This window comes from Dama dama, chromosome 12 (genome assembly GCF_033118175.1).
Source record: "Dama dama isolate Ldn47 chromosome 12, ASM3311817v1, whole genome shotgun sequence".
Taxonomy (NCBI): Eukaryota; Metazoa; Chordata; class Mammalia; order Artiodactyla; family Cervidae; genus Dama; species Dama dama.
The window spans coordinates 43034737-43061775 of NC_083692.1; the positions used below are offsets into that span (position 1 = coordinate 43034737).

Below are 27039 nucleotides of genomic sequence, written 5' to 3' on the forward strand. Positions count from 1 at the left end.
AAAAATAAGTCTCCCTCTCACTGCTGTGCTCAAGCCATCATACTCCCTCTCTTCCTAAAGACAGCCTCTCTTTCCAGTTTCTTACACATCTTTTCAGGTATATGGGCCTGTGGAATGAAACAAAATCCCTTCCCAGATGACACTAGTGGTAAAGAAACCTGCCTGCCATGGGGGTATAAAGAGACACGGGTTCTATCCCTGACTCAGGAAGATCCCCTGGAGGAGGGCATGGCAACCCACCCCAGTATTCTTGCCTGGAGAATCCCTTGGACAGAGGAACCTGATGGGCTACAGTCCATGGGGGTGGCAAAGAGTTGGACATGACTAAAGCAACTTTAATGCATAGAGGGGACAGGACTCCTTAACATGTGGTCAAGACATATGTATCTGGGCCATCCACATGTGAGTTAAAAAAACAAAAAACAGTACAATGGCAGCAGGAATCTTAGTAACTTGTGAGAATATCAGCAAAGCTGCAAATGCTAGGGATATTCATTACAAAGCGTATGATAATTTCTTGGTTTACAAAAAGTCTATACATACATCAATTCAATAAATACTTATTAAGGGTCATTATGTATCAATAGAAATTTCTAGTAAATGATATTTGTGGAATCTAGGTTATGGATAATTTGTCAGAGTTAAAATAACTACACATTTTCGTGATTATTATGATTTTTATCTTATGTGAACAAGATCTAGTAGCTTTCAGTTCATTTTCAATTATTTTTCAAATGAAAACAAAGTCAAATTTTATTTTAAAATAGAATTTATTGAATACATAGTGAATTCAATACACTAAAAAAACTTTTTCTTGTCAGTATTGGCACATAATGAAGAGATTTAAAGCACTGCCAAATTAACACTTCAAAAATTTTTAAATCATGTTCCATAAAAAAATAAAGCCTAGTAGTATTATAAAAGTACTAATTTACACTAACATATCAAAGGGTTAAAAGAAAAGAATTCCACACTCAAAATTTTAAGAAGTAAAAATTCAATCATGTATTTTAAAATACGTTCTCATGTGATAAAAAGACAACAGAAGGTATAAAAGGGGCAAAATCCACCTAATTTATACTGACTTGTCTCACTGGGAAATCCTATAGGCTGACCAGGTAAATTTTAGATATTGAAAAAAAAATCCATATTCTGAAGGAAAAGCAGTTGTTTATATTTTATGCCTAATCAAAGAAATACATGATGACATTAAATATTCTACATTTTTTCTTTTAGTTGTCCCTTAATTGCCAACAATGTAGGACTATTCTAAAAAACCTAGTTTAAAATTTTTTCCCCCAATGAACATTTTCTTAGATACAAAAGCTGTCCTTAATTATGGAAACATTAAACAAGGACATTTATAATCTTTACTGTAATATGGCCACTATAATACTCTTGTGATCGAATCATAAGTACCATGTAATTTCTTTCAAATTCCAAAATGTTCAGTAATTTGATTCAGATCTCCTGAATTTACAGAGTATCTTTCTTGCAGGAAGCATAAAATTATTTTTGTTCAGGATTTTGATTTTATTTTCATTACCCTCCCCGACCACCTTTAGAGTTACCTCTGAGGTAAATAGAGCACTGAAAACATCAACAAATTTTTAAACTGCAAAACTGGTTACCTGGCATCATCTTGAATAAATTCAGCATTTTCCCTTGTTAACGGGAAAATAAAAAGCCTTCAAACTAGTATAATCCACTAGTTTGAAAAGCAATTTCTATTTTTGAAGTCTCATTAACTGAGATTAGGTTGAAATTTTAGAGACAAATCTTAAATAAATTAGTTCAAATATGAAAATAAATTTTGCTTATACCTAAGGCAGAAATTGGGCTTTCCAGGTGGCGCTAGTGGTAAAGAACCTGCCTGCTGATGCAGGATACACAAGAAACACAGGTTTGATCCCTAGGTCGGGAAGATTCCCTGGAGGAGAGCATGGCAACCCACTCCAGTATTCCTGCCTGGAGAATCCCATGGATAGAGGAGCCTGGTGGGCTATGGCCCATAGGGTTGCAGAGTCAGACATGACTGAAGTGACTTAGCACGTACGCACACAAGGCAGAAATTAAAACAGCAAAGGAAAACTGAAAAGCTCATTTGTATTTACTACAAATGTACCATTTCATCAAAATCTCTACGAACATGTAACTAAAATCAGTGAATGCCAACAGAAGAGTTAAAACTTTCTTCCTTCAAAAGAAAAATAAATCGCTGAGTCTACAAATAAGATATTGCTAATCTAAAAAAAATCTACAAGCTAGAAGAAAACAATGTAGCAGAATTTCAAAGTCCTTTCCCACAAAACTCATGTTTACCTTTGTTGAACTGAAGTAAAAATCATCTACTTTTACAGTTTGAGAAAAAATGATACAGTCTTCTAAAGGCAAACTTTCATCTTTCCTATCCTCTGTTCATATTTTGATTCCCCAAATAAAATATTTCTGCACTTTACTGTAATTTTTATAAATATTTTCAGTTCAGTTGCTAGAAGGATTAAGTAATACAAAGTTGACACTGAAGACAAAGAAACTCAAGGAATTTCACTTTTTGTTTTTTCTATTTAATCAGTAAGATTTAAATAGCAAACCAGAACAAGATTTTACCTTCTTACTAGTGGTTGGATAAAGTAGAATTTGTATCAAAGAACTAAAATTCCAGTTTTCTAGGTATAAAATTTTCTGTAGCATTCTTCATAAAATGTGGTCGAAGTTTTTGAATATCCTAAAGCTGGAATAAGAGTGCAGATAACTTTACTTAAGAAACCTGTATTTTTGGCAAATATTTTATTGATATTATAAATGAAAATATAGTTGGGAGCTTTCACCTGGCACTTAATCTGTTCTTCTCTCTATCCGAGTCTGCCAAATAAATTAGATTCTTTGGAAAAAAGTCAAACTTGATATTATGGAGGCAAAATCAACACGAACTCTTACTTGTCAGATAGTTATTTGTCATTTATTTGTCATAAACCAAGTGACCCATAAGTCTATTAAGTAGAAAGAAGGGCTGTCAAGGGAGCCTCTATATCTGTAAATTACTCAGTAACTTAACAATCTGGGAAGATATCAATGAATCAAAAGCATCTAATTCCCTCAAATGTTAAACTTAGGTCAAACATCAAAGGTTTGATCCATTTTTGAAAGACATTAACTTTATCTTTTAATCAGTTAAACTGGCCTTAGAATGAAAAATCGTAGATGTGTTCACATATCTTATACATTATTTACAGAGAAATACAAAATCTTGCTATCTTTGCAATCACTTTTCATTTGGGGATTTCTTAAGAGAAAAGAAAATAGACAATTTGACCTATGACTCACAGGATAATGTTCAAATTCACATATGAGATTGAACAAAGAAAGAAAATTTTTTCAAGTTGGAAGGTAGCAGAGTGATTACTTGGTCTAACAAACTCATTTTGCAGATGAGAAAACTGAGATACAATTGCATTGAGCTAATAAAATTTACTCAAATTTTGTAATTAAATTGAGACTAACACCCAGTATCTTGTCTTCTGTCTCCAATTCTTTCCTCTGAAGCACAGTTTGTACATTAGTAAACCATGCTTCACCCAAATTTTAAAAAGCTAACAGTGGTCTCCCATGGGGAAAGGAGTAGGAACTTGGGGTGGGGGGGGGGAAGATAGAGGAAGGGATTATTAGAGATGTTAATACTCAAGCAATGAGTCATATGTATTAATATATAATTTTCTAAGAAAAATAATTTTTACAAAATATTAAGTCTTAACATTAGCAGATCCAAACTTCAGAGATCAGAAATACCATAGTGGAATTACAGGTTAGTTTAGAAATTTAAGCTACATCTTCAAGGAAACAGAAGACCACTGAAAAATGTGGATTTCAATTTTTGTTTCCTTTCAAATGACTAGTTTTATATGTTTCTCTATAAATGGAAAAATATTCTAATATAACACATATGCAATCTGAAGTAATTTAGGTTCTCAAGTTTAAAAAAGGATTGGGATTTTTTAAAACTTATGCTACAAAAATACACTTTTATCTGTATTCCCAAATCATGTATTTCTAACCTCTGCAGTGATAAAAGGTCCAAAATTCCACTGCTGAACTGCCTTCTTGAATGATCTTAAACAGTTAGTTCTATAGAGCATAAAGTTTGCATAATTCTTTACAGTAATATCTGCTCGGAAATTCACTTTGACAAATACTTTTATCTATCATTAGAGTTGAAAGAAACAGACTTTAGTAATTAAGACAAGTACAGGGGTGGGTGAAGAGCTTTTTTTTTATAAAAATATACTATATATAATACATCCTGAAAATTACACAGACCATATGCTTTTATTTAATGTGAAGGCACAACTTTAACATAGTTAAAAGCAATTGTATTTTAATTATTTGTCATGTAATTGTCAGTACCAGCTCTTACAGATACATATTTGCAAGCATATCATTGAAGTTTCTTTCAGATTGTCAATTCAAAAGTCAATTTAAAAAGTCAAACTCTATTTGTAGAAAATCAATCGACACATTATTGCACGTCCACATAATATTATTGTTGGACAATCTGTTCACCAGCAGTCCCAGGGTTTTCTTCATTTGTTGCAGAGTCCAGATGGTCCATCATCTAGGCATAAATAAAAGATGTTAGGAAATGTAAATTTTCAACTTGCCCCCAGTCACTAATTTGGCAAAAGGATTCCGAGTTTAAAAAAAAAAAAAAAAAAAGACACAGTGTTCCACTGAACCAAGCACTCCTTTTGAAGCAATGTACTATTTCCACAGCCACATTCCTCAGGACATGCTCAGGGTGACAACTCCTTCAGGAAGCCTAGTCATTGGACTCAGGGCCAATCTGATAAGTGCTTTCTCTGGATCTTCCACTACTTCCACCTCCCGACATGAATATCGCCCTGTGTGGCAGTGGAGACTCCACCACAAGATATTCCTGATGCTTATTGTAGGACTCTGTTTCAAGCAGTGTCCACTCCTAGAGGTAGGAAACTAAAACTGGCTCCAAAAATCACTATGCTGGTTCAGGGACAGTGTAACCTGGTTGATGCCTTGAATACTGACCTTAGGATAATTTTAAAATGACATATGAAATTTTTAAAAGATTGTATGAAAAAAATTTCTACTAAGAAAAAAGAAATTAAAAGTACTTAAAGGTCAAATGATATCTAAAAACAAAATCAAGAAGAATACATTTGCTATAGACTATTTTAGCAGAATTACCAGTTAAAACTTTTCTCAAATGATCACTTCAACTCTTCTCATATTCTCACAAAAATTTATCATATTTGGGAATATGATAACTGCTTAAATATTTTCAGTGTTTTTACCCTGTTCTTCATATAAAACTACCTAAAAATAGAAAAAAAACAATTTCATGTTTTTCTGAAGACTATCAAAGATTTTTAGATTAGTGATTAAATTTAAATACTGGATTTAGAAAAGGCAGAGGAACCAGGGATCAAACTGCTGGATCATTGAAAAAGCAAGCAATTTCCAGAAAAACATCTACTTCTGCTTTATTGACTATGCGAAAGCCTTTGATTGTGTGGATCACAAAAAACTGTGGAAAATTCTTCAAGAGATGAGAATACTAGACCACCTGACCTGCCTCCTGAGAAATCTGTGTGCAGGTGAAGAAGCAACAGTTAGAACTGGACATGGAATGAAAGACTGGTTCCAAATCGGGAAAGGAGTATGTCAAGGCTGTATACTGTCACCCTGCTTACTTAACCTATATGCAGAGTACATCATGAGAAATGCTAGGCTGTATGAAGCAGAAGCTGGAATCAAGATTGCCAGGAGAAATATCAACCTCAGATATGCAGATGACACCACCCCTTATGGCAGAAAGCAAGTAAGAACTAAAGAGTCTCTTGATGAAATCGAAAGAGGACAGTGAAAAAGTTGGCTTATAGCTCAACATTCAGAAAACAAAGATCACAGCATCCAATCCCATCACTTCATGGCAAACAGATGGGGAAACAACGGAAACAGTGACAGACTTTATCATCTTGGGCTCCAAAATCACTGCAGATGGTGACTGCAGCCATAAAATTAAAAGATGCTTGCTCCTTGGAAGAAAAGCTATGGCCAACCTAGACAGCATATTAAAAAGCAAAGACATTACTTTGCTGACAAAGGTCCATTTAGTCAAAGCTATGGTTTTTTCAGTAGTCATGTATGATGTTAGAGTTGGACTATAAAGAAAGCTGAGCGCCAAAGAATTGATGCTTTTGAACTGTGGTGTTGGAGAAGACACTTGAGAGTCTCTTGGACTGCAAGATCCAACCAGTCAATCCTAAAGGAAATCAGCCCTGAATATTCATTGGAAGGACTGATGCTGAAACTGAAACTCCAATACTCTGGCCACCTGATACAAAGAACTCACTCATTGGAAAAGACCCTGATGCTGGGAAAGATTGAAGGAGGGAGGAAAACGGGACAACAATGGATGAGATGGTTGGATGGCATCACCAACTCAATGGACATGAGTTTGAGTAAGCTCTGGGAGTTGGTGATGGACAGGGAAGCCTGGTGTGCTGCAGTCCATGGGGTTGCAACGAGTTGGACACGACTGAGTGACTGAACTGAACTAATGTACTTTTTCCCTTCTCCTTCATCAAGAAGTAGAAGACAAGCAAGATAAATATTCCTATTTTTAAAATCTGCGTCTAAAAGCTTTAGTGTTTTTTGGGAGAGGGAGCAGAGAAAAGAATAATTCCAAATGGGGTCTCTGGAATTTGCCAGACAAAGAAGAATATAAACATGAGCTGAAGCTTTCAGTTGACAACTGTCTCAAGGGATGGAGTCAGATTATAAAATCCAAACCTGCTTATATTCTATGAATCATTTCAAGCCCCTAAACAATCAGTTTTGTGGTCCTCTATTTGCCAAAGATATCCCTAAGATTATAGTAATTGCATATTCATAGCACTTCTGGAGTGAGGGAGTAAAGCCCAAATCAAGATAAGTAATAGAAAAGATGAAGTTGTTGAAGAGCTGATTTTAGTTACAATTTAAATGAGAGGGAAAGGAGAAGCATATAAGATATATTTAGGCCCCTTTTTTCCCAGCAATCTAGACACTCTGGGTGTAAGAGGCTGGAGCTGTGGGGACAGAGAACTGAAGAATGGATGGTGGGGAAACACTCTTCTCCAAGACCTGCCGATCCTGGTAACTGTCACCTAATGAAGTAATAGTCTACACACTCTAAGTTATAATATGCTTCTTCTTTCCTAATCCTTTAGTACCTCATTGGTACTGTAATTTAATTTCTAAATAAAGAGATATTAAAAAAAAAAAAAACTTGTAAAACCAACTTATTGAGAAGTAATATCTCTACTCTGCATTTATTTTTCATCACTGACTTTTCAATAAAAACAGTACAGAAACAGAGAAGTGCAAACTTGAAACAGGTTTTTAAAAACACAACAAAAATTAACATAGGTATAAAATTAACTGGCAAAATTAATGTAAATTGTTTTATCACAATAAATAATTATTTTTTCATAGTAAATAAGCAAGCTCAATTTAGAAAGATGTCCTCTGAAATTAGGTCAGCTAACCTGGCATTTACTGATAGCTCTGAACCAATCTCCTGAAACAGACTAATAAAAGTGCTCATGTTGCTGCAGTAACTGGAGAGCAGCTGATACTACAGCAGAGCTGTTCTAAGTATCTCTATATTTTGACTTGTCAGTTACAGCTTGTGACTTCTAAAAATAATTAGAAGCACTAGTGACATTTAGCAGAGACAAACTCACTGTTTACTGAATATTAACAAACTGAAAACTTACTTCCCACCCATTGGAGGTTGCTGCATAAATCTAACTCCACTGATTTAGGATTAGAAGCAAAAAAAATTCTCCCCAAACAATTTTCTATTAATTGTTCTATGTGCCAGAATAATTATGCCATGGCTTCAAGTTTCTCTCTAGAGAAAGAACACCTTAACTTTCTCTACACTCACTAGAAAATAAATGAAACTGAATACTGTAGCTCTTGAAGCAATCCAGAAAAAAAAGATCATAAAAAATACAGGGTAAGTAGCTTTTAGCTATAGGAAAGAATATAAAATTAAGATTTCCAAAGTAGTAGTATATTAGTGAAATCCTATAGAAAAACATTACTTCCCTTGATCAGAGAAATTCATGGAAGGGCTAAAAGACTTTAAGTAAAATACTAAAGTATTTCTATGAAGTCTCTAAGTTTCAGTAATGAAAGAGGTATAATTTGTCCTTTGAAAACCACGTAAAAAGGTCATCAGGGCTAGCCGTAAATTAAAAATTTCCAGTGGAAAGTCCTGCTTTCTGCTACTCTTACACTCAGCTCTAATATCAGGGATTAGAATGAACCAAATGATAGCGGCATAAACAAACATGCCGCCACCTGAGACTCTGGTTTTAATTTGTGTTACTAACTTTACATTTGATTCTTTCAAACAGCAGCCAGAACTTTTGGCACTTGCAAAATGGTTCTATATAAAGACTGTAGAGATATAGAAGTCTAGTTCAGTATTTAAAAAGTGCCATACTTTTACACCTTGTAACAATTCTGGCAATTTTTTGAAGACTGCTAAAACACAATCCAAAAATTTATACACACACACAAAAGTGATTAAAAAGGTCAGGGGATTAAGGACTGAACATTCTAATTACTTTGCATGAATAATACCAATAAACATAGACTGAGAATTTACAGTGTGTAAAACAGTGTTATCAGCACTGTGGGTTCCTAACATCTAGGAGCTAACTAGTGAGGGTGTGCGTGCTCAGTCATGTCCGATTCTCTGTGATACTATGGACTGTAGTCCACCAGGCTCCTCTGTCCATGGGATTTTCCAGGCAAGAATACTGGAATGGGTTGCCATTTCCTATTCCATGAAATCTTCCCGACCCAGGGGAACGACCCATATCTCATGTCATCGTTAGCAGGCAGTTTCTTTGCCACTAGTGCTACCTGGGGAGGCATTCCTTCATAAATATCTACACTACAAGGCAGATGTTAATAAGTATTTAACATCAAAGTCTAAAGAAAGTATGGGGAAAGGTGAACCTAATTTCAAATGGAGAACTCCTGGGTATCTGCTTAGAGATGGCAGATTTTGAGCTGGGAGTTACATAAGAGATACTCTGGGAACAGACAATGGAGGTAGGGGAGAAGAGTGAACTGCTAGCCAAAGAGATGAACCAGTAACTACCTGAGGGTTGTCTTCAGGGCTGACCCTCAGGTCTCTCCTACACTAAATTTCAACATAGCCTGCCTTTATTTTACCAGACTTGTTGAGGTTCCCTGTTCTACTTCCAAAGCCTCTACCAGCTTTATCTGATTTCAACATCCACTTGCCTTTCAAGGCCTTGGGCTAATTGATCTCTTTAGATTAGATTCTCCTACCTGCCTGTAGATCCAACCTCACTTGATGAATGAGGAATCTTTAGAGATTAACTTGCCAGAACTGATGCCAAAGTCTATCATAATACTGTCTCCCACAAATAACAACATTCAAGCTAAATTAACTTGGACCTTAAAGGTTAGACAAAAGAAACGAGAGGTTTTCTTTTTCACATTAACGGAAGGCATCACATTCTATAACTTTTATTAAGGCTGTGTGTGTGTGGTGTCTGACTCTTTGTGACTTTATAGACAGTAGCCCACCAGGTTCCTCTGTCCATGGAATTCTCCAGGCAAGAATACTGGAGTGGGCAGCCATTCCCTTCTTCACACAATCTTCCCGACCCAGGGATCGAACCCGGGTCTCCTGCATTGCAGGCAGATTCTTTACCATCTGAGCCATGAGGGAAGCCCTAGCTGTAGGGAAAAATAGACTATCTCCTGGTAGCAGTTTATAATATTCTGCAACTAGCTGGCCTAAAAGTTCAGCAAATGTCCATTTGTAATATTTTAAAATTTAGGGCACTATGGGAAAATGACCATGTTTAACAAAATCTTTTCTCTGAGGCTTGTGATGGCCTTTCGCAAGTAAGTTAAGAAAGCAGATTTAACAAATATCCAAAGTTTTAATATTCAAAACAGGAAAATGGAAATCAGTTAATGAAGAGAAAGATGATCACCAAAGCAACAAATTAAACCAAACAAAAAAAACTCAATTCATACAAATAATAACAGCAAATACATTTATAGTGCTAATGATGTGCCATATACTGTGCTAAGCAGTTTGAATCTGTTACAACAACTCTGTGAGGTAGGCTGATTCCCATCCCATCTTACATTGGAGGAAACTGAGGCACTGAGAAGTTAAGTAACTTGCCTAATGTCACATTACTAATAATTAACAAAACTTCAAACTTAGGTGGTCTGGCACCAGACTCCACACTGTTTATTACTATGTGGTATTTGAATTCTGAATGTCTTACCTAATGAAATTATGATGTGTGTGCGTGTGTGTTAGTCGCTCAGTCATGTCCAACTCTTCACAACCTCATGGACTGTAGCCCACCAGGCTCCTCTGTCCATGGGATTCTCCAGGCAAGAATACTAGAGTGGGATGCTATTTCCTTCTCCAATGAAATTATGATACCACACTACAAGTGAGAAGTGTATAATCAAAACTGTCCTAACTTTTCAGACTCTTTAAAATGGATTTTCCTACAATCAATTCTTTTAGTTAGCTTCTGTGCCTTACAGTTAAGGTCCTGGAATCCACGGTTCCGGGGTGCTTACTATGGCTTTGGGTCTAGCTCCAATGATCTTAAACTTTATAGTAGCTGCTATGAATGTTGAAGGCAACGGCAACCCACTCCAGTACTCTTGCCTGGAAAATCCCACGGACGGAGGAGCCTGGTAGGCTGCAATCCATGGGGTCGCTAAGAGTCGGACACGACTGAGCGACTTCACTTTCACTATTTACTTTCATGCATTGGAGAAGGAAATGGCAACCAACTCCAGTGTTTTTGCCTGGAGAATCCCAGGGACGGGGGAGCCTGGTGGGCTGCCATCTATGGGGTCACACAGAATCGGATACAACTGAAGTGACTTAGCAGCAGCAGCAGCAGCAGCAGCTGCTATGAAGTAGAATCATCATTTCAAAGTCATGATTTTTAAGAGTAAAATTCAGATGGTCCAGGGCAGAGCACTTATTCATAGGGAATAAAAATGCATCCCTTGGTTGAAATCCATTCTTACCTAGCATCTCCTTTCTCCTCAATAAACAGCATAGAAAGGAGGAAAGGTGCTTATAATAAACCACTGCACCCTTAAAGCTGTACTAAAGGAGAAAGAAAAATTTACAAGTAAAAATGAAATACTGGTGATGAAAATAACAGCAAACATACTTAATTCCATAAGACAGTACCATGTGCTCTCACTAGCTGTCCCAAATTTAAACGCTAACTTAAAAAAGACTTAATGCCAACCCTAAACAAAGTTTCCCTGTGTTAATCATCCTCCTCCTCCTGATTTACCTCATACTCAGTTAATAAGTTAAGTGCCCCTAAAAGTAGAAATATCTTGGTCACAGTTCTGTCCTGAGTCTTTTCTTCTGCCTCTACATTCTCACTCACTCAGAGTATGCTAGTAACACTCCCAAATTTCTGTCTCTAGTTAGGCCTATCTCCTGCATATCAGATGTTTATTCAACTGCTGATTTCTCTTTTCCTGGTAGTCCTCTAGGTATTTTGAAATTTCCAACACTGAATTCATCATCTTATCTCAAATCTGTTGCCCTTCTTAATCTCAGTGAATGGTATCACTATCTACCCACTCAGTTACTCAAGCCAAAAACCCTGGATTCTACTTTCTTCTCTTCTCCCTAACTGAATCTATCACCAGGTCGCATTTATTAGGCTTCTAAATTTCTCTTGACTTTGTTCACTTCTCTCAGTCTGAGTACCGTGTTAACTCTGGCTACTACAGCTTCTCATTTTAATAGCTGCCTCAAGTTTTGTCTTCTTTCAATCCATTTTCTAGATTTCTTAAAACTCTTAAATGGTCTCCAATGTTCTTAGGAGAGGGTCCAAGCTCTTTAATGTGGCTTGTAAGTCCACACAGCCTCTTTCCCTTGCTTCCTTCTCCAGTCTTCATTTCCTGCACTCCCCTATTCTTATTCAATAGGATGGCCACTCTAACCATCATGTGGTTCCTAAATCTGTCAAAGCTCTTCCCTCTGAGCCTTTGAAGTCATGGTTCTTTCAACATGGAACACAAGGCTCACTCTTAAAGCTTCAACATAAACTTAACATTCTTTTAAGAAGTCTTCCTTGCCCACATCACCTTTGACTGTCTAAAAACCATAAGCACTGGTGTCCCACCTCTAGTCTTCAAGGCACCCTGCCATAACTAATGCATTCATCACACTTTATTGTTAGTGACTCTATCTGTATCCTCCAAGAGACTCTAACTTTCAAGAGGCTATGAGACTAGGCTCGTTTCTAACTTGTTCATCTTTTATCATCAGCACCTAAAATAGTATCTGGCTCATAGACCTGCTCAATAAACATTTGCTAAATGAAGAAACAGATAACTATTTTTAAAAAAAATGATGACAAACAGCACCTCTTCGGATACGACTTTCAAAACTAGTATTAGAGTTTGTGCTGTAGGACATACTTTTACTTTGAAAAAAATCTATAAAACATTCCATGTGAGTGTCATCTTCATGGAAGTTACAAGCTACCTTATTAGTTGAGTCAAGGACCTTGTGGCCATAAACTAATTCAATGTGTATAAATACAAGTTGAGAAACTGGAATTGGGAGGTAGGAAGGGCAGGTATTCTAATCTCAAAGAAATTGCAAGACTTATCCCAAAGAATTCTAGGCTGGTGCTTTTTTCAATTCTGTTAGTAGTAGTCTAACTTAATGTGCAAATCACCTCTTGTTAAATAAAGAGGACACTAGAACCAACCACAAAATGGATATGAACTTTGAACTGTTTGTCTACTAACGGAATTACAGCTATCTACCCAAAGTATCTTTAGTTTCGTTCATGCAATCACTGAAACAAAAGCATGAGAGTGGATGGTGGAACATAGTTTGCTGTAATAGGGCAAAGCAGAGTTAACTGCCTCATGAAGGAATCAATGCCATGACTCTGACCTCAACAGGCTAGAGTTTCCCAACTCTCTTTAATTTCAATGCAAACAAACAAACTTTAGAGGAATACCGATAACATTTAGGAAAAGAACAAAGGGCTTTAACTTCAATGAAGAAACAATTCAAACATCATAGATTCTGCTACCTGGATATCCTCTGTTGTAGGAATTTTACAGAAAAGGCAGTCTTGATCCGTTTAAACCTGAAATGAGTGCCCACTTTCATTTGGTTGGGCCCATTTAGATGCTGGAGAGAGTATACTTTTTAATCTGCAAAACCTGAGGACTCTTACTATAAATAGCTAGTGGTGTCAGCATCAAAATTTAGTACTTAAACATGGCTCTTATCTTTCATGAAGTCGACTTTTGTGTGGATTCTGAAAAGTCATGTTGAAATGCTGTTTTGATTTTCCCTGATGCCCTCCCATACTTCTTGGTACTTTTATCTTGAGTCACCAGAATTTTGGCATCAGATTGCAGTGAGGATGAGAAGTGATGATGCAGCAGGTGACAAGTAAGGGGGTAGTGATGGAAAAAAACTTAGGACACCCTGATAAATTCAAGGCAACTTTTAGGCATGTAAAAGCTTTGAGAATACATATATAAAGTTTTGATATATACAAGTAGTTCCCAACCAAAGTTAGGCAATGTCATAACTTGGTAACCAAGATATAAGCACATACCTGATAGCTGCTACCTTTCCAGAACTTTTTCATTTCCTTTCGTCTCCAGGCAACAAGTGAGGCAGTAATAAGTGTGCAAGGTACTAAATAGAGGAGAGCAGGTTGCCCCTTTTTCATCAGCACCAGAACAACAAATGTAAGAATCATGCCAATGGCATAGGCTGCAAGAATATCAAGTATCAGTCATTTTTATGCTATCAAAGGTGGATTTTAATACCCTCACTAAAGTACTGGTTTTCAATATTTCTCAGAATGTTTTTGCCCTATGACTTCTTCTCATAATTTCATTATTATTCTAGAGAGTAGTCAGGAGAGACATTCTACAGAGCTTTTGAAAAATGTGGAAACTGTTTAGTATTTCCACTAAAATTAATCATTAATAACATACTTAATCCTTAATCATTGATAATAATTCAAGAAAGTCTCAGTTATTTGCCACTATTAAGGATGTTAAGTTGTTCCACATATTAGATAACTAAAATCTGTGCCTACAGGTACCAAAGGTTGTTTTAAAAAATCTTTCTAATATTGATTATATACTTCCTGGTCGTCTTCAACAACTGCATATCAAACTTCATTTGATCTTTTATTAATGACTCTGGGTCTCATTATGAACACTGGATCTCAGACAACTGGAACTCGTAGGGCTTTTACGGACAATGCAGTCCACCTTCTCGTTTTATAGATGATGCAATGGAGGACCAGTGAAGAGAGTTGCCCAAAGTTACAACGGAGGAATACTGAAGTAAAATGAGACAATGGAGGACCAGTGAAGTTAAGGGAGTTGGCCTAATTTACAGTCTTTTTCTGTCTTTTCACTGAATGTTTTTTTATTCGATCACACTGACTAGTGCTGCACGCTAACATGTTAATGCCTTTAGGGAGTATCATACTTAATGGCCTCAGACTGCTTTTATTATTTTGTTATAATTTTCCCCCCTTTCTTCATCCTTTCACTCATTTAGCTGTTCTTTCTTGTTGTCAGAGTAACTATTTCTAGAAAAACCCTTTTCTAACTGCTGATGTACACTTTCAATTTACAAGATTTAATTCCATTGTGGAATTAAAAACCTTTCTAGAACAGTATCTAAATGGCTCTGGTGCAGGCCATTTACCTAAGAATAAAGAATTTTGGTGTATGGATTTTGAGATATATATTTGACATGTTCAGAAGTAGAAAAGTATTTTTTGGCTTATTGCTTGTTCTTGTCTGTTTTCAACAAAAGAAGCAAGACAAGTAACAACTACCTCTGCTGTCCCAGGTATTATTGTGCCCATAAGTTTATTTATATTAATATGCAATATTACACAGAATTTTTTAAAAACCTAGTATTATACTAGTATCAACTACCTATGTGCCATATGCTCTAGTAAGCTTTTTATGTGCAGAATCTTCTTTCATATATAATTTCCTTTTCAAACATCAAAAACCTTGTGATATAGGGTAGTAAACTATATCTCTTTTTGATGGAAAAAGTATCCTATTAAGTAATGGTGAAGAATTAGAATCCAGGACTCCTTACTTTTAGACCTTTTCCTACAGGTGATACAACTCAATATAACAAAAAGAAAAAACAAAAAATTTACCAATTGTGGAGGAAACATAGTATATAGAAGAACCAATCTCAACATCAAATCTTCTACAGTATGCAATCAACAGGCCTAAAGAAAATTTCACATGACAGTCTTAAAATAACAATAGCAATACAAATGCAGTTGTAAACTATGGTAAAAAGTACATGTTGCATTGTATTTAACATTCATTTTTGCGTCATTAGAACATTAAAGTACCTCAAATTCGGACAAAATTTTATATGCTGATTTCTTTAAACTTAATACCATATATTAAGCATTTTCCTAAGCCATTAAACAGTCTTTAAAAACATAATTTTTATTAGCTAGCACACTGTCTTCACCAATTCTATGCTATGTGCTTCTAATAGCACATGGTGTGGGACTGGTAAAGAGAAGAGTAAATTTAAAGACATTCAAGAACTTTAAGGTTACTTAATAGAAAGCATTCCCTACTTTACCAATTACGTGAGAGGAGACTCACTGGGCTAAGAGAGCTGCTACACTGGACTTTGCCATCCAGCTCACATGGCAACACTATTCGTTTCTCAGTCTAGCTTCACTATGTCAGTGACAGACCTTTTTCAGAAGAGTCAGTACTCTTTACCTAGGCACAGCCTGTTAGTACACAAGGAGACAGTGAGAAAAGTGAGGAAGGACGCACTACCAGCTGACTGAGAAACATTATTAATCACTTCTATACTATATTATTCCTGGGCTGGGATTAAGTTTATTCTATAGGTAGCCCAGTGAGGAACAGGCCAAACTGCAGTAACTGTCAGAGCAGACATTCTAGGAGAAGGCAATCAATTCCACCAAACATTGTATTTTTTTGGTATTATAATGCCCTACAAGCTGTTGTTCTATGGTGTTTTCCTCTTTATCACGACCTTGCTTAGTTTAAATAACTTAGTTTAAACAAATAACTATTGTTTTAAAACATAAGTAACAGAAATTATAATATATTTGGCATTATTAAACTCAACTTTTAAAGGGGATTTATGATATACTTTCTTGGTGATCCTAGTTACTTCTTCTAAGGCCTTTTTTGAGCCATGGGAGATATACTTTGGTTGTTACTATTTGGGCTTTATCTTCTACCCATCAAAACACTTTTTCTCCATTCCTGTCACTGATCCCAGCTCTAGCATTAGCCAGAAATACTTAAAGAGCAGGTAACTTTTACCATTTGATATCTGATACTGCACATCTGACAATTTTAAATCATCAGTCTACTTTCACTCAAATTGTTACAAACAACTGCTTACCTGGTACAATGATGTCTCCAAAACCCAATATTGAAACTGGCATGAGACACACACTCATTACTGAGAAATAGGCCAGTTTTGGTACCCTGATGACAACTGGTAACTGTAATTACAAAAAAAAAAAAAAAAGAGAGAGACCACCAATAAACCTCTTAGGAATCTTTACCCATATCTTCAGAAAGGGAAGGATTGATGTTAGAATAACTTAATGTTTTAAAATTAACATTTTAGAAATATGAGGAGGAAAAAAGCTTGAAATCAGAGAACATAAATTAAACATATATATACTCTGAATATATAGAAAGCTTGAAAGACATAGATATGCAGTTATGGAGAAACAAAACCCAACACACATGTAGGGTGAAGAGTATGAATCCAGTATCCCCATATCTAACGTTTTTTCTTTCCTTTTTACCAAAAATAGAGGACTCAGACCTTGAAAGAGATTTTTTTTTTTTTTTTTACAATCTGGATTTTTTTTCCCCAAAGAAGAGTCTTGTCTGAGAGGGTATGATTTAAAGTCCAATGAACATATCTGAAATACAATCCTTACTTTCTCATGGGGAGCTGATGGTTGAGCAGTGGCTTCCACCAAGTTTCCATCATTCTAGGATGAAACCCAAGTCAATAGGTATTTAATAATTTAGAATAACTAACAAAAGGGCTATATTTTGTGAGAAACAAAGCTTTACAATACCTTAACATGCACTACATGACCAATGAATTACACAGGAAGGCAAAATTATTAACTGGACACACACAAAATGGCAGCCATTTGTACTTAATTGCCACCCCTACCTTTTCATTATTTCCAAAAGGTCCAGCTGCAAGTTCAACCATGATACTCTCACCATTCTAAAATTAAGAAAGGTAAAAGAAATTGTTCAATCACTTAAAGTGAACAATCTGTCAGTATTCATGACCTAGGACTTCCCAGGTGGCGCTAGTGGTAAAGAGCCTGACTGCCAATGCAGCAGACTCGAGATACGTGGGTTTGATGCCTGGGTTGGGAAGATCCCCTGGAGAAGGAAATGGGAACCCACTCCAGTATTCTTGCCTGAGAAATCCCATGGACAGAGGAGCCTGGTGTGCCCCAGTCCTTGGGGTCGCAAAGAGTTGGACATGATTGAACACACACACACACACACACACACACACATTCATGATCTCCTGCCATGGCTATGGCCTACCATAAGCTGATGGAAAGTCATCTGTAGACTGATTTTTTCCTAAAATGGTCTCTGTAGATAGGAAAAATTGGAGTTATCTAAAACAAATTTCACCTAGCATGCTACTCCACTTTATTAGAACTCAACAAATAAGAGAAACTTACAGATAAACCACACAAAAATTATTCAACTGAAGGTTTGAACATGGATTTATACTGACAACTAATATCTAGCATTTCCTCTATGGGCTATACATTTTAAGTGCTTTTACTTATGTCATATACTATGTGTCATAGTTATTTTTAGCAATAACAATGAACAGGGACAGAAGAAATACTGAAATTTTTTATATACAGATTTGTAATAAATCGATGACTTTATTTAAATACATATTTAACCTTCTGTCTACTCACCACAATAACAATGAAGCCAAACTCGAAAAGATCAAGCCCTAAAGAACTTGAGAACATGTTTCTATCCTGACTCTTGTCCAATTTCAGCTTTGCCTGCTCTTAATGCACCAATCAAAGCATTAACCTTAGCAGAATTTTTTCCTTGTGCATGTCTAAGGTCTTTTTATGTGGGCTGTGTGAGAAATTCATTAAAAAGTTCTTTCCTGACAGCAAAGTCTACTGGGGAGAGGGGAAACATTTAGATGGAGCAAGCTAAGACTGCATGAGCACCCATCTTACACTTAAAATAATGCCCCAAACAGGTCATGGGAAGATAAATAAATGCTGAATTTTTAGGAGAATTTGATTGATTAGCTATACTATTTTCCATGGGGGTGGGGAGCACAGAATAAATTACCTGAGTTTATTTTTAAGAGGATTTCACTGATACCTGAGTTGAGTAGAAAAAATAAGCATGTAGGAAGAGAGAGAAATTGGAATCTAAGATAAATAATAAACTTTACACTGAAGACAATCCAAAGGCTCTAAGAATAAAGAGCAGCAAAATAAAAAAAAAAAAAGAAAACATAATAAATTCCTTGGCTACAGAAATCTTTTCCTCATGCTAAGCTTTGGGTTACAGAAGGGTTATATCACAGGAGTTTATGAAAATAAACTAATATTAAATACAGTTGCTTACAGGAAACTCCTATGATATGATTCAATTTCCAGATAAAGAGCTTATTTTGGTTCATTTTCAAATTGCTATTTAAAACATTTAACTGAAGACTATTACTGACATCCTCTCATACATTCAAAGATATCCACCTGAGAAACTACTATTTGCAAGACACTATACCAAGTATGGTGGTAGATGAAGGAAAAAAAAAACCAAGACAGGCTCTTACCACCTGTACTCCTATGGCTACCTGCCCTGCTAACTCATTAAAAATCTACTAATACCAGAGTCAAGAAGATATTTAGAATGTCTACTATTTAATTCTTGAAACTTTTAGTGAAAACCACAAAAATCAGAAATCATGTATTTGATTTTCATTTTGATTTGCCTAACAAACCAAACTGAGAAGACAGTGTTAAGCTAAATCTACAAGAGTGAACTCCAAAGAGCACGTCAATCTTTTCCATTGGATCATATTACTAGAAGTCACACTTCTAGTCAGTGGGATCAAAGATGAAAAAAAAGAAGAAAAATTCCCTAGGCACAGAAGAACGAAGACTCAAAGACATCTTTACTATTACCATGTATACCTTTAAAATCCTGACATTTTTATGTGTACAGAATGGACATAGTTTGCTGGCAGACAAGTTTGGCATTTATAAAGTGATACTAGTGTTAAAACACAATGGAAAATTTATTTTTAGAAAAGAGTTTAGTTATAGCTTTTATGTTCACTGTGCAATGTAAGTGTCATATGGTGTGAAAGTGTTAATCACTTAGTCATGTCCAACTCTTTGCAACCCAATGAACTGTAACCCATCAGGCTCCTCTGCCCATGGACTTCTCCAGGCGAGAATACTGGAGTGGGTTGCCATTTCCTTCTCCAGGGGATCTTCCCAACCCAGGAATCAAACCTTGGGCTCCTGCATTGCAGGCAGATTCTTTACCGTCTGAGCCACCAGGGAAGCCTAAACAGGTAGTCATATGGTATGACTACCCAGTAACCTATGGGAATGGTTTTGTAGAGAGTGCGCTTTACTTTCATTATGAGATCTGTGATGGAGTGACTTATAGAAACATTTTTAAACCAAATAAATTGACACAAGCTAGAACAAGTTTAGACCGAACTTCAAAATATGCTTTAGTAAATTAACAGCTTTTGCTATAATTCATAATACTAGTTCTATGCTTTTTAGGTTATCATTGCAAATTAAGTCAATGAGCCAGATGGTTCACCATTAAAGCATGAAAAGGTACTAGTATTTTGGGACAGTTAATTACATTTGTTACCTAGTTGCAATTTTAGCTCCCCAATGGGGCATATGTTTGTCTTATGCCATCATAGCCAATATCAGAAATGTAGATATTTCACAGATAGCAGAGGTTAAAGAATAAAGAACTACTAGGGGAAAAAGCAGTCATTATAAAATACTAAATGTATGAAAGTGACAAAGGATAAAAAAATGATATAAAGTTAGAAAGTGAGACTCAAAGTGGGCAAAGTAGAAGAGTTAAGCAATAATTAGTAATATATTCATGAGATAAGAATAGGGACAAGGTAGAAGAATTAAGCAATAATTAATAACACATTCATGAGATAGGAATAGGGACAAGGTAGAAAAGCTGGGCCAATAATGAAGGACTACCACACTCACCCAACACCTCTCCCTTTTTCTAAGGACAGCACCGTGATTTTATTGAGGAGCTAGTGGTATAGCTGAAACTTGAAACCTGGGAGTTTCAAGTTGCTGATTCTAACCTCGTGGAAAAAGCCAGTCTGAGACAATGGAAAGGTGGGCAGAGCAGGAAGGAAGAGTATGTGCTCCTGGGTCTAGTTTCTCCTGAGGACAGGCCCTCCCTGGCCTTTGCACGTATTCTGAATAGATGGGACCTCTTTCATACAGAAAAGTTAGGTTGGATTCTCGCAGAAGCAACCAAAAGAATTCTACTGATGGAAACAGAGGACAGAATGCTAGCAATACTCCCTCACTCAAATGATTAGGAAACTGAGGGCTAAGTGACTAGCAGCTCAGGGTTATAAAGTTACAGATCTACACTTTAGGTCTCTAGACTTCCAGTGTTGGGCTCTTAGTCTCACACTAGGGTTACAGAAATGAAAGAAGCAATGACAGCTTTTCATTCTTTTTTGCTGTCTGTATTATCTACAACAAATATTTATTATTTTATAAAAGTAAGAAAAGTTACTTTAAAATGTGTAGGAAGAAAACTTATAGACATTCTCATGTTTACATCAATCAGGAAGCTTTTTTTTTTTTTTCCCAGCAAAATGGTGTAAAGGCTTAAAAATATCCTCTATTAAAATATTAAAAGGCCTTTTTTTTTTTTTAAGGAAATGGCACAGATTTATGCATCCAGTCTAGAATCCATTTCTTTTTTTCCAGGAATCTTCTCTAGTCCATTTCAAAACCCCAATGACCTTAGTGAGCAAATTTACAAGGGGAAAAAAAAAATTTAACTACTAGTGATTGGCTTTCTGGCTATCCGACTTGCCGTCTCTTAGGACACATTCCACGTTCAAGACAGCTTATGGAAACACACATCTTTGCAGATAGGAAGGTGGTGAAAGACTTCATTTCTACCTCTAAAAACTTCTCTCTGTGGCAGTAGGAGAAATGACAGCCACCCAAAGGCCACCTTCTTCTTTGATCCTTTCACGGATGCACAACCGTCCTACACTAGCTGAGTGTATACCTGTGAAACATTAGTGTTAAAATATTGCCCTTGACAAAGACTGGTAAGATGGGGCCAAAGTGCAGAAAGCGACAGTTTTTCCCTCGGTTTGTTTCACTGTTCGTGTCACAGTTTTTAAGAGTTCCTGGTGCCACATGACAATCCACAGCTGACGACAAATTCCGCTCAGATGAAACCGAAGTCAAGTAATTCATCCTTCTACAGAGCACATTAGTGATAGCTTAACTGGTTTCACAGGTTTCAAATCCCTACTGTCCAATGAAAGTCATTAAGAGTTCTCTAGAAAGAAATATGTACAGTTGCTAAAGGGACCATCCAGGGTATCGTCTATAACTATTTCAGTTAGCTTGGTGTCAATGCTTTGCCTATGGCTGTTATTTGGTGCAATGGCAGAATAAGGTGATGTAAAAGGCCAATTTTAATGACAATTCTCTTAAGAGAATTAGAACCCAGTCAATGGTAAACATCTGGAAAATCAACACTCTAAGAGCATATTTAAGATTCTAATCATTTAGTATGTTTCCTAGGCATTTAAAAATATCATACCTTTGTGATGAATGGTGTTATGAAAACAAAAAATACATCATAGAGGAGAAGAAGGCCCAGAAGTATCACACATGACTGTTGAAGAAAGAAACAAATTTAAAGGTCAAACTTCTCATATTTAAATTAAGAGGTATTATTTTGCAAATACAAATAAACATGTAACATACATTTAAACACTACTTTTTAAGGCATTTAATGTTTATTACTATTTGTAGTTTTATTCTATAAATCACATTAAAACTTTATCTGCTTCAACCCACTTTTAAAAAAGAATCACTGAAGCAAAGAAATGTTCTTCCCTGATTTTAGTCTTGTACGGATGATATGAATTTGGCATAGTATGTGAATGATTAAAAATATTTTATGTTAAAAAAATATTTTATGTAGAAGATCAGTGGTCTCCTGGGTTGGGGATTAGGACTGATTGATAAAGGGCATGATAGAGCTTTTGATGAGGTAAGAAATATTTTATAATTGACTGGGATAGAGGTTACAAAGTTACATATTTGTAAAGTTTTGATAATCTGTACACTTAAAATAGGTGCATTTAATTATATGTAAATTATACCTTAATAAAATTGTTTTAAAAAGAAAGCAATATTTTAGCTAGCAAAGTAGTCTACTTTACCTTGAAGTTGGGTAACTTCAGTGTTTTAATTAAATTCAGACAGAAAGCAATCCCCAAGATATCCTGTAAAATCCAAGCCCACCTAAAATCAAAAGAAATTACTCTATTGTTTTACCCAGTTATTTTTAAGTGGAACATTTCAAAAGAAACATATCACTAAAGCAATACTTTTCAATTGCTATGATTTGACTATTCAACTATTAAGTAGCAGTTATAACAACAGAAAAACCTCTTAGAGTCTCCATATTTTATTGTTCTAGTAGAATAATGAATACTACTGTGCTAAGAAAAAGTTGAAAGCCTGCTTCAGAAGTATATCAGACAAAAGTACATATTTATCCTTAATCTTTGAATTTTACATGTCTCTTTTTAGAAAGGTAGCTCATAACAAAGGATACGATGTTAATATACATCCAGATAGCTAAAGCATAAAGGAAATGAGAGCTACCCATCAAACTCTACCAGAAATAATAGCAGGAGAAATTACCAACTGATTATCATACTTGGAGCTGCCTACAACTGTATGAACTTTGCTCCCAAATTTTGGGCCATTACATCCTTTGGGGTTTTAATAATTTTATTAATAAACTGTTAAAATTATTTTCTGTTTATCCTTCCTGCAAACAGACAGAAACCTGTATATTTTCTTATATTTTTTACTTTCTCACATGAAAGGTAGCATATGCTAGATATTCTTGCATATTTGGCTTTTTTCAGTTAAAAATATATCCTGGAAATCACTGCATATCAGTTCACAGAAATCTTCGTTCTTGACAGCTGCATTGCATTTCACTGTGTGGCTATACCATAAATAAGTCTATTTTTGAAGCCTATTTCAGTTTAGATGTCTAAATCCTAGTTTACATTTCCTTCTCTAGACAACCTCAAATCCATTAGCACAAGATTTCTTTATTTAAGTATTTAGCATGTTTCAAGACTAGGATGTTCTGGGGGAAAAAAAATCCATGATGAACAATTATCAAGGCAAGATATGAAACAACCCATCCTTAGTCTAAGCTAAAAGGAAATACAATGAGTATTCATACCTATCTTCATTTCGAAATACAGCCCAAACAACAGCTACTGCTATGCACAGTCCAGAGAGAAGATAAAGTCTCACTTCAAAGCTCTTGCTACAACAGGTAATCCTAAAAGACAGTTTGAAATAAATTAATTTACCCTTAAGATGAAATACAATGTTCACTTAATGTAACAAATGAATGTCTGCCACAGTGAGAAGAAAGTTTTTGAAAAGTCAATTTTAAAGCCTTGACTTTTAACTACAATGAATGATGTATAATAAAATACTCACCAGTTCAATAGAACTGTGTTGATGAAAATGCTCTATATCTGTGCTGTCCAATACCACAGCCATTAGCCACATGTAGTTATTTAGTACTTGAAACGTGGCTAATGGGGCTGGGCAACTGATTTTTAATTTTATTTAATTTTAATTATTTTTAACTAAAATAGCAACATGCATATTGGACTTCACAGGTTTACAAGAAAGCTCCTATTTTTCCTTGTATTGTTTTAAATTACAAAAACCAATATTATGGGCTTCCTCACAAGAGATACATACGTGCATCGTCCCCATTGTATCTTACGAACTAGTGCAGCAAGACAGTTGTACAGACTCATCGCTGATGCTATGCAGAAAATTGCTATCATAACATAAACTAGAAAAAAAGACACCAAATTATATGAGAACAGAGGAAACATGATAAGGAAACATGATAAGAAAACTTTTATACAATTAATATTAGTTCTTTAGCTTTCTTATTAGATCATAATACTTTCACTACAGTGACCATATCCTAATCTGAATTGGTTACTAAACTGAACATACTTAGATCTTGAGCTTTAAGAGTGGTATTTCATGTGTTGTTTCAGCTCTACTACACACTACTAGGATTTCTTTACGGGTTGAAGCTAGCTCTGCATTTTTTTTCTTTTTTAAAAAAATTTATTATTACAGTTGATTTACAATACTGTATTAGTTTCAAGTATACAGCTTCAGATTCTTTTCCATTACAGCCTATTACAATATATTAAATATAGTTCCCTGTGCTATATAAGACTCATTGTTTATCTTTATAATAGTCGGGTATATCTGTTAATCCTATACTGCTACTTTATCCCTTTATCCCTTCCCTTTCCCTTTTAATTGTAAATTTCTTTTGTATGTCTATCTTTCTAATTTGTAAATAAGTTGATCTGTATTATCTTTTAGATTCCACATACATGATATCATATTTGTCTTTCTGTCTGAGTTAACTTAGCATAATAATTTTTAGGTTCACCCATGTTACTGCAAATAGCATTATTTCATTGTTTTTTAATGACTGAGTAATATTCCATTATATATATATATATATATATATATATATATACATATATACATCTCATACCTTCTTTACCCATTCATCTATTGATGAGCATTTAGGTTGCTTCCATAATTTGGCTATTGTAAATAACGCCACAATGAACATCGAAGTAGAAAGACAGTATTAGCTGCTCAGCCGTGTCCAACTCTTTGCAACCCCGTGGACTATAGCCCGCCAGGCTACTTTGTCAATGGAATTCTCCAGGCAAGAATACTGGAGTGGTTTCCCATTTCCTACTCTAGGGAATTTTCCCAACCCAGGGACTGAACCTGGGTCTCCTGCAACACAGGCAGATTCTTTACTGTCTGAGCCACTAGGGAAACCCCTAATGAACATAAGGGTGCATATACATGTTCTATTTAGTTTTTTGTTTTCTTAGAATAAACATCCAGAAGTGGAATTCCTGGATTATACGTTAGCTCTATTTTTAGTTTTTAAGGAACCTCCATACTGTTTTCCATAGTGGCCACACCAATTTATATTCCCACCAACAGTGATAGGAGGGTTTCCTTTTCTCCACGCCCTCAAAAATTTTATTATTTGTAGACTTTTTGAAGATGGCCATTCTGACAGGTGTGAGATGAAACCTCATGTAGTTTTGATCTGCATTTCTCTAATAATCAGTGATGCTGAGCATCTTCTCATGTGGCTATAGGCCATTTGTATGTCGTCTTTGGAGAAATGTCTATTTAGGTCTTCTGCCCTTTTTCTGATTGGGTTGTTTGTTTTTTTGATATTGAATTGTATGAGCCATTTGTGTATTTTAGATATTAACCCCTGTTGGTCGCATCTTTTGCAAATATTTTCTCCCAGTTCATAGGCTGTCTTTCAGTTTTGTTTATGGTTTCCTTTGCTATGTAAAAGCTTTAAGTTTTATTAGGTTTAGGTCCCATTTGTTTATTTTTGCTTTTCTCTCTTTTGCCTTCAGAGATTGACCTAAGAAAACATTGGTAGGATTTATGTTAGTAGCTGTGCATTTTATCATTCAATGATGCAAAGTCACATGTTTGTTAAAGATGTCTATGAAGTGAGTTGTAGACATCTGTATTTAATTTAAATGTAACAAATGGAAGAATTAATAAACCACTTTAAATACTTTTTATTTATTTTTTTAGTGGAAATGTTTTACTTTTTAAAAAAATGTATTTGTTTTAATTAAAGGATAATTATTTTACAATATTGTGGTGGCTTTTGCCATACATCACCATGAATTGGCCATAGGTATACATGTGTCCCTAAAATATTTTTAAAAAGCTTAAAGAGGAGAACTTCCACCTACCTTAGACATTAATCATGATGTCTATATTTTCCTATGGTGGAATTCATCTCTAAAAACTTTACATGTGGTAAAACCAAATCCACTTAAACAAACCTCATTGTCTAGGTATGATATTAAGGTATTAAAATTCACAAATGTTTTTCTATATTAGCTATACTTGGTTGAAAATTACTTAAAAACATTTGATCTTGCTGTTGTTAAAAACAGGAAGAAATTATCATACTCTAAAAGTATTGCTTTGTGAAATTTCTCAAAATTTTACAATGGAAATAGACATTTTAACTAAATTTTGCAAAACCACTAGATTTCAGAAAACTATAACTTTGTTTTGTATGTGAGAAAAGACAGCAAACTAGAGACAATAAATAAGGGGCAGTAAATTAACCATTTTCTAATTGGTTGTCTTGGACAAAATATTTTTTCATTTGCTTATGTTATTATTGCATATATATGACAAATCTAAGTAATAAGAATGACAATCAAAGATTGCCAAGTTGAGTTTGTTTAGTCATCCACCAAAGGTCTCCAAACCAAGATTTTAAACTCTAGTGGAAGTCATGCTGTGGAAGCCCTACCAGAGTTTTAGTATCTTACTATACCTAAGAAAATGATTTGGTATGAGAGAGAATTTGGTAAATATAACCATCTTTAGTTATTTTCTTGAGCATGACTTAACA

At 35.3% G+C, this 27039-nt stretch overlaps 1 protein-coding gene across 4 annotated transcripts in view; it reads right to left on the reverse strand.

Moving 5' to 3' along the window:
- Positions 1-751: 751 nt before the first annotated feature.
- SPPL2A (signal peptide peptidase like 2A) overlaps positions 752-27039 on the reverse strand; it is a 53490-nt gene continuing 27202 nt past the window's right edge. The window contains exons 7-17 of one of the 4 annotated variants that reach the window (XM_061157148.1): positions 24279-24375; positions 23743-23844; positions 22697-22778; positions 22069-22143; positions 17369-17425; positions 17124-17177; positions 16571-16673; positions 15318-15392; positions 13731-13891; positions 11143-11224; positions 752-4612 (exon numbers count right to left, since the gene is read on the reverse strand). In XM_061157148.1, the coding sequence (XP_061013131.1) occupies positions 4581-4612; positions 11143-11224; positions 13731-13891; positions 15318-15392; positions 16571-16673; positions 17124-17177; positions 17369-17425; positions 22069-22143; positions 22697-22778; positions 23743-23844; positions 24279-24375 (920 nt within the window). In that variant the 3' untranslated portion in view covers positions 752-4580. The remainder of the gene's footprint in view (positions 4613-11142; positions 11225-13730; positions 13892-15317; positions 15393-16570; positions 16674-17123; positions 17178-17368; positions 17426-22068; positions 22144-22696; positions 22779-23742; positions 23845-24278; positions 24376-27039) is intronic. The other 3 variants (XM_061157146.1, XM_061157145.1, XM_061157147.1) reach the window with 3 other exon arrangements.